This window comes from Hyla sarda, chromosome 11, assembly GCF_029499605.1.
Source record: "Hyla sarda isolate aHylSar1 chromosome 11, aHylSar1.hap1, whole genome shotgun sequence".
Lineage (NCBI taxonomy): Eukaryota > Metazoa > Chordata > Amphibia > Anura > Hylidae > Hyla > Hyla sarda.
Genome location: NC_079199.1, coordinates 101,491,813 through 101,500,422, shown reverse-complemented (window position 1 = coordinate 101,500,422; position 8,610 = coordinate 101,491,813). Strand labels below are relative to the sequence as shown.

The window sequence follows — 8,610 nt, the reverse complement described above, 5'->3', positions numbered from 1 at the left end:
CCTGAGGGATCCTACCTGAGCGTAGTTACTGACTTTGGGGACCACTACACTAGGTACGGTATGCAATACGGTGTCGGGACACCACAAAATTTTTTTTTAAAATGCTTCACCTATAATCCTAAATGCTCCCCCAAGGATTTTGAACTTGAAGCCCTCTAGCGGTTGCAAAACTACGACTCCCAGCATGCCCGGGAGTCGTAGTTTTGCAACAGGACAAGCGGAAGAAACAGTGATGACGGTGAAGTGCAGTAAGAAAAAGGAAGACTATTTGCAAGTGTCATTCCCTCTTACCCGGGAACACCTCATTGTGTGATTTCGGTGGGAGGGATAGAGAGAGCTCTTCTTTTTGACGCTGGGTTTCCTGTCTGGAGGCGGGGAGAGCTGGGGAGTGCAGGTGATACAATGATGTCAGCTGTCCACACCTTTCCCAGTACTGAGATTCCATGAGGTGCCCGTGTTACACCGCCAGATGAGCCTCCAATGTACACAACATGTTTGAGGAGAGGGGACGCTTTGAGGGATTCAACCGTAGGATTTCCCGCCTGTTCGGTAGGTTTTACCTCATAATTTACCTCATACTTTATCCATCCATTCTTGCGTCGTTGTTTTTGGTGTTTTTTATGTTTTTTTTTACACTTCTCGTCTCGCTCTATAACTTCACAGCCGTTACGTATGACACCGTCTTCGGTTGTTTTTACAATATCTGGTTTTCTCGGATCTGCTAAAATAAGAATTGTCTGGCAGCGGAATTCCTGTCATATTTGTCTGGAGGACATACGCCATCGGTTTACGTAGTCTTCTTTTTCTGGTTTCTCTATTGAGGGTTAAGTTAAAGTGGTCACGGCGGAATATGTCAAACTATAGCGCACTGGTGTTTTTTTGGGGGAAGCGCAATGGATCTGCTAGAACATGTCTGTTCGGTGAGGCGTCTGTGTAGGACGTTCTCATTCCTTCTCTGGAGAATTGGCTCAGTGTTGCAGGAACAGCCCAGTCCTTGTGCGCTTTTATTGTGTCTCGTACGAAAGGGGCCGCGGCGTACGGCATCCAGCGTGCAGTCACAATGACTTGTTTGTCCTTCAGGCCATACTTCCGCTATCCATCGTTTCGCTGTACTGTCCGAGCTGGATAAGGAAGGATGTATGGGGGCTCATAGGTTTATTTCGACAATAAGTTGTGATTTGTCAATGCAGTCTTTGGGTCTGGTTCACACGGCGCAATTTCCGTGCGGAAAAAAAAAATTCAGCTCGAAAATTCTGTTTACAATGGGATTCTGCTGCACATGATGGGAAAATAGGGCGTTTTGAATATTTATCAATTTTTTTTTAATATATTTTATTTACGCTTTTTAAGCCCTGGTATTATGGTTTACATGGGGTTGTACTATATTTGCTTGGCATAACCACCACAGCTCTTCCACTGGCGGTCACCCAGCTTTATAAGACTCCTGAATGGCAGAATACTAGCCTAACATCTGGTACTTCTCCTTCTCCAATGTGACTGTTTCACAAGACAGATTCAGGAGATCGGGAAAGCTGAGTGACAGTTGGTACACAGTGAAGGGCTCGCACTACTCCCAGCTTTATAAGACTTCTGAATGGCAGAATACTGGTGTATGACATCTGGTACTTCTCTTCTTGTCTCCAATATGGCTGCTTAACCAGACAGATATTCCCTTTAGAAAACTGGGAAAGCAGGGTGACAGACAGTATATGTAAAGTACTGTGAGCCCTGCTCTGTGTACCCAGCTTTCCCAGTTTCCTGAAGGGAATATCTGTCTGGTCAAGCAGCCATATTGGAGACCTGAAGTACTAGATGTCATACTAGTATTCTGTCATTCAGTGTCATAAAGCTGGGGAGGTACTGTGAGCCTTGCATTGTGTACTGACTGCCACACAGCTTTTCCAGTCTCCTGTCAGGGAGGAGTCGTGAGGCCTTTGCACCAGTGTTTTTAAAACAGTGTGCCAAAACTACAACTCCCAGCATGCCTGGACAGCCAAGGGAAAAGTAGCTGTCAGGCGGATGTGTGTTATGCGGACGGCTATTGTAGGTGTATGGTGAAGGTGCGTGAACATTGGGGGGGAGATTTATCAAAACCTGTGTAGCCCATAGCAACCAATCACTTTCATTTCTAAAGAGGCCTCTGGAAAATTAAAGTGAAATCTGGTTGGTTGCTATGGGCAACTGTGTTTACACAGGTTTTAATAACTTTCCCCATTGTTTACTACTTAAAATCTATATATTCCCAAAACCTGTCCAGAGGAAAGGTCTCCGAGTTGCCCATAGCAACCAATCAGATCACTTCTTTCAATTTAAAAAAAGTCCTCTGAAAAATGAAAGCAGCGATCTGATTGGTTGCTATGGGCAACTCAGCAACTTTTCCTCTGGACAGGTTTTGGGATTATATACACACATATATATATATATATATATATATATATATATATATATAATATTTTATGTAGTAAACAATGGGGAAAAGTTATTAAAACCTATGTAAACACAGTTGCCCATAGCAACCAATCAGTTCACTTTCATTTTCCAGAGGCCTCTTTAGAAATGAAAGTGGTTGCTATGGGCAACTGTGTTTACACAGGTTTTAATAACTTTTCCCCATTGTTTACTATATAAAATATATATAATCCCAAAACCTGTCCAGAGGAAAAGTTGCCGAGTTGCCCATAGCAACCAATCAGATCGCTTCTTTCAATTTTAAAAAAAGGCCTCTGAAAAATGAAAGAAGCGATCTGATTGGTTGCTATGGGCAACTCAACAACTTTTCCCCTGGACAGGTTTTGATAAATCTCCCCCTATGGGGGAGATTTATCAAAACCTGTCCAGAGGAAAAGTTGCCCAGTTGCCCATAGCAACCAATCAGATCGCTGCTTTCATTTTTCAGAGGCCTTTTCGAAAATGAAAGAAACAATCTGGTTGCTATGGGCAACTCAGCCACTTTTTCTCTGGTTTTGATAAATCTCCCCCTTAGCGTATATGGCTGCAAACACCCCCCCCCCCCCCCCCCGACACATACAGTCGTATAGACGTCACCCCATGTGATCGCTGACGGGGCACACACCCTGCTGATGAATCTGTCCTTTGGACCTGGAACTCTTCTCCAGGTATCGCCCTGCGCCGGCTGCTCCCGCGGTGCGGTGCGGTGTCTGACAGATCCGTCTGCAGGGCGGCTGCTTGGCTTATATCTTAATAAAGTATTCGAAAGTGTCAGCTGAAGGTAACAAATGAGTCGCGCCCCACCCATCTCCCCAACACATTTCTAGATTACTCCCAAATACGACGCTTTAACAGTTTTCTGCATGAATGAAAAGTATGTGCCCCCCCCCTCTAATTATTGACTTCACGAGTTTCAACCACACCTATTGCAAACACGTACGAAAGAATCCAGCATGGACTCTCAATATAGATAAATATTGGTGGTGTTATGGGTTGTACTGAAGAGCCCAGTGCTTTGTGGGTAAGGCCGCAGCACGCCAATTTATTTAGCAGATAATGGGGGTCAAAGTCAGCAATGAAGTGTATTTGTGATTTGATGAGTTGTTTGTGGATTACCAGTAGAGATGAGCGAACGTACAGTAAATTCGATTTGTCACGAACTTCTCGGCTCGGCAGTTGATGACTTCAGGTGCTCCGGTGGGCTGGTAAAGGTGGATACATTCCTAGGAAAGAGTCTCCTAGGACTGTATCCACCTTTTCCAGCCCACGGGAGCACCTGAAAGCTGAACTAATTTATGCAGGAAAAGTCATCAACTGCCGAGCAGAGAAGTTCGTGACGAATCGAATTTACTGTAAGTTCGCTCATCACTAATTACCAGCAAAATGTGTAATGGGTTTTTAATAGATTGGGAGAATTTATCTGTTTAAATCTCCCGGCAATTTGTAGCCGAGATGACAGCGATCAGGATACGGATTTGCCAGAAGTCCAACGCAAATCTTAGGATTCGTTCACATAAATAGCTGCAGTGGTATTTTTCCCATGAAAAGTATGCCTGTCCAAAGAATTAAAGGTACATGCCAAAAAGTAGAAAAAACTGATATTTTCTGCGGCGCTGGACCAAGAGTACAAAAAGAGACTAAGCTCCTTGTCCTGAGGAAGGGCCCATTACGGGCACGAAACGCGTCATATGCGCTATGTAATAAATGCTATGTAGTTTTAATACCAAGAGCTTAGTCTCTCTTTGACCTCTTGGTCCAGCGCCGCAGAAAATATGATTTTTTTTCTACATTTTGGCCCGTATCTATCACCGATGACTAAGGACAGCGATCGGAAGGATTGCGAGCTGCAGGACCATTAATACCCACTCTACATGCGAACAGAGGTGTTGTGCTCTCAGCACAATGCCACATGGTGAGTGGGATCCTTATCTTTTCCTTGGATCATTACTGTCAAACAATACTTCACTAGGGGCGCGTGTCCTGTATCTCTTTTTTTTTTCCTTTTCCTGAATTCAAAGAATTAAAGGGGTACTCTGGTGGGAAACTATTTTTTTTTATTTTTTTTTTTCAAATCATCTGGCTCCAGAAAGTTGTAGAGATTTGTAAATGACTTCTATTTAAAAAGCTTAATCCTTCCAGTACTTATTAGCTGCTATATGCTCCAGAGAAAGTTGTGTAGTTCTTTCCAGTCTAACCACAGTGCTCTCTGCTGACACCTCTGTCCGTGTCAGGAACTGTACAGATTAGAAGCAAAACCCCATAGCAAACCTCTCCTGTTCTGCACAGTTCCTGACATGGACAGAGGTGTCAGCAGAGAGCACTGGTCAGACTGGAAAAATCTGCACAACTTTCTCTGGAGCATACAGCAGCTGATAATCCTTCCAGTACTTAAAGGAGATATCCAGTGCTGAAAAATATATCCCCTATCCTAAGGATAGGGGATAAGTTTCAGATCGCTGGGGGTCCGACCGCTGGGGCTCCGACTGCTGGGGCTGCCCGCGATCTCCTGTATGGGGCCCCGGCATTCTGCGGGAAGGGGGCGTGTTGACCACCGCACGAAGCGCTGCCTTCGGCTATTTCCGGCTCTGCCATAGCGATGTATTGAGGGGGCGTGTCGGCCGTCGCTTCGTACGGTGGTTGACACCCGCTATCTGGCCAGCGAGCTGGGGCCCCGTACAATAGGGGATAGGTTTTTCAGCACTGGACTACCCCTTTAAGATTTTTATATAGAAGTAATTAAAAAATCTGTTTAACTTTCTGGCACCAGTTCATTTAAAAAAAAAAAAAGTTGAACATTAACATGTTCATTGTTTTTGGCAGAATTATGCCGGACTGCATTGCCATCTATGAGACGGCGGACTGCATTTCCATCCTACCGCCAAAGGCTATTTTCACACGGCAGTTTTTCCGAGCTGCAAAATTCCGCTTGGAAATTCTGTTGCAGCAGACTCCCATGTTTTTTTCTGCACTGTGCACATGACGGAATTTCCACATGCCTATTCTTTTTTGCGGAATTCATTCGGAAATGTATTGCCGTCTATGGAGATGGTGCATTTCTAAGTGGTCCGGGCATGCTGGGAGTTGTAGTTTTGCAACTGCTGGAGGCAGATTCTTATCAATGAACATGGGTCCACAGTGTACAAGTGTGAATGAGCCCTTAGGTCTTGTTCAGACAGGTGTATTGTAGCCGTCTTTAACTATTCACTCTCCAGATGTAACACCCGGAAGGCCGCAGTTCAGTTCCCCTGAGTGGGTGTCACGTCCAAAATACAGACAATTAGACATGGGCACAATACAGCCGTCTGAATGAGGGCGAGCTGTCACTTCCTGGCAGGAAGGGTAATACAGGAGAGGACACTCCTTACTATGTCCTGGATAAACTCCGCAACAAAGGAGCAATTCAGATGTAAAGTGTGTGACGTAAGGCTGTGTTCACACCGTGTTTAGTGATTGGCATACACAGCTATAGGCCACCATTTACCTAATGGAAGCCTCCCGCAGGTAGGGTTACCACCTGGTATTTTGGCCACCCTTATATAAAAAATTCCGGCCATGCGATGGCCGCTATTTATCTAACCAATCCTCCAACTCCTGGAACATTGCACCATATACTAGACCAGTGTTTCCCAACCAGAGCGCCTCCAGCTGTTGCAAAACTACAACTCCCAGCATGCCCGGACAGCCGTCGGCTGTCCGGGCATTGCTGGGAGTTGTAGTTTTGCAACAGCTGGAGGCAAACTGATTGGGAAACACTGCTAGTAAGTTTTATATGTCACCCTTAGAGCTGGATTCACAGCTTACACTGCTCGACAATGTCTTCCATGCTGCTGCAGTTTCTGAGGGTTTTTACTACATGCTGGAAGTTGTAGGTTTGCAACAGCTGGAGGCACCCTGGTTGGGAAACACTGCTCTAGTAAGTTTTTTTTTTTTTATCTCACCCTTAGAGCTGGATTCACAGCTTACACTGCTCGATAATGTCTTCCATGCTGCAGCTTCTGAGGGTTCTACTACATGCTGGGAGTTGTAGTTTTGCAACAGCTGGAGCCACCCCTGCTTGGAAAAAACTGACATATACTACTGTATAGTCTAACATGCTGGGAGTTGTAGTTTTGCAAAGGCTGGAGGCAACCTGAATGGTAAACACCGCTAGTAAGTTTTATAAGTCACCCTTAGAGCTGGATTCACAGCTTACACTGCTCGATAATGTCTTCGATGCTGCTGCAGTTTCTGAGGGTTTTTACTACATGCTGGGAGTTGTAGGCTTGCAACAGCTGGAGGCACCCTGGTGGGGAAACACTGCTCTAGTAAGTTTTTTTTTTTTTTTTTTTTTTTTTATCTCACGTTTAGAGCTGGATTCACAGCTTACACTGCTCAGTACTGCTCTTTCATGCTGCTGCAGCTTCTACATGCTGGGAGTTGTAGTTTTCCAACAGCTGGAGGCACCCCTGCTTGGAAAAAACTGACCTATACTATATACTACTGTATAGTCTAACATGCTGGGAGTTGTAGTTTTCATTTGGGGCAGCTGTTGAACCACAGGCTGTATCGGGGCATGCTGGGAGTTGTAGTTAGTAAGTAACTGCAACTCCCGAATTTAATTAATTCTGGGCGGACAATCCGCAGACAGTGGGTGCCAAGAGAACATGCCGGCATTAGGACCACTCGGAAATGTGCCGTCTCTATAGATGGCAATGCATTTCTGAGTAGATTGCTCAAAAAGAATCATCGCGGCTCTGAAAAATTGCGCTATGGCGGCTGATGAGTATTTGCAGACGTTACAATTTGGAAGTTACTTTCTAATTCATTGAGCATTTTTTGCTTTTATTTTCCTAGAATCTCCGAGGTTCTCGGCCTTCTCCTCCTACCACAATGACAAGTTGCCCAGCACCATCCCCCTTGGCACTGAGTATTACGATACCGATTACCCTTTAAGTGTCACCTCTACGCCAACCCCCGGATCACTCGGAGAAGCTGGCGAACACTATGAGAATATAATCGGCGAAAGCGTGTATCATGCGCAGCTGAGTAACAGTACGAGCGATCTGGACATGGAGCTGCTGTCCGCCACGGCCGAGACCATACAAGCAACGTTCCAAAGCGGACTGAAGAATGGCAACGCCACGAACAGTAACAACAACGTCAACCGGTACAGCCATATGGGCTCCGGGTCCTTCTCTCCATTCGGAAGCAAAGTCAACTCCAATAATCGAAAACTCAACTACGTGGAGCGCGTGGTGCTCGAAATCATAGAAACGGAGAGGATGTATGTTCAGGATCTACGAAGTATTGTGGAGGTACGAGGAGACGTTATTTAATTTATATGGTTCCACCAATCAGCCATAACATTAATGACATTAGTTATCCAGTGAAAATGGCATCTGCTGGGGGGATGGGTATATCACAGCTCACAGATAATGGTCTCCCCCGTCACAGATAATGGTCTCCCCCGTCACAGATAATGGTCTCCCCCGTCACAGATAATGGTCTCCCCCGTCACAGATAATGGTCTCCCCCGTCACAGATAATGGTCTCCCCTGTCACAGATAATGGTCTCCCCCGTCACAGATAATGGTCTCCCCCGTCACAGATAATGGTCTCCCCCGTCACAGATAATGGTCTCCCCCGTCACAGATAATGGTCTCCCCCGTCACAGATAATGGTCTCCCCCGTCACAGATAATGGTCTCCCCCGTCACAGATAATGGTCTCCCCCGTCACAGATAATGGTCTCCCCCGTCACAGATAATGGTCTCCCCCGTCACAGATAATGGTCTCCCCCGTCACAGATAATGGTCTCCCCCGTCACAGATAATGGTCTCCCCCGTCACAGATAATGGTCTCCCCCGTCACAGATAATGGTCTCCCCCGTCACAGATAAAGGTCTCCCCCGTCACAGATAACGGTCTCCCCCGTCACAGATAACGGTCTCCCCCGTCACAGATAACTGTCTCCCCCGTCACAGATAACTGTCTCCCCCGTCACAGATAACTGTCTCCCCCGTCACAGATAATGGTCTCCCCCGTCACAGATAACGGTCTCCCCCGTCACAGATAACGGTCTCCCCCGTCACAGATAACGGTCTCCCCCCTATCACAGATAACGGTCTCCTCCCTATCACAGATAACGTTCTCCTTCCTATCACAGATAACGTTCTCCTTCCTAT

The 8,610-nt window shown here is 46.0% G+C and overlaps 1 protein-coding gene across 1 annotated transcript in view; it reads left to right on the top strand.

The window, feature by feature from the left end:
- Positions 1-274: 274 nt before the first annotated feature.
- Positions 275-8,610, top strand: part of PLEKHG3 (pleckstrin homology and RhoGEF domain containing G3) — a 42,179-nt gene continuing 33,843 nt past the window's right edge. Inside the window, exons 1-2 of the mRNA XM_056546068.1 lie at positions 275-549; positions 7,282-7,742. Of these exons, the coding sequence (XP_056402043.1) occupies positions 492-549; positions 7,282-7,742 (519 nt within the window). The 5' untranslated portion in view covers positions 275-491. The remainder of the gene's footprint in view (positions 550-7,281; positions 7,743-8,610) is intronic.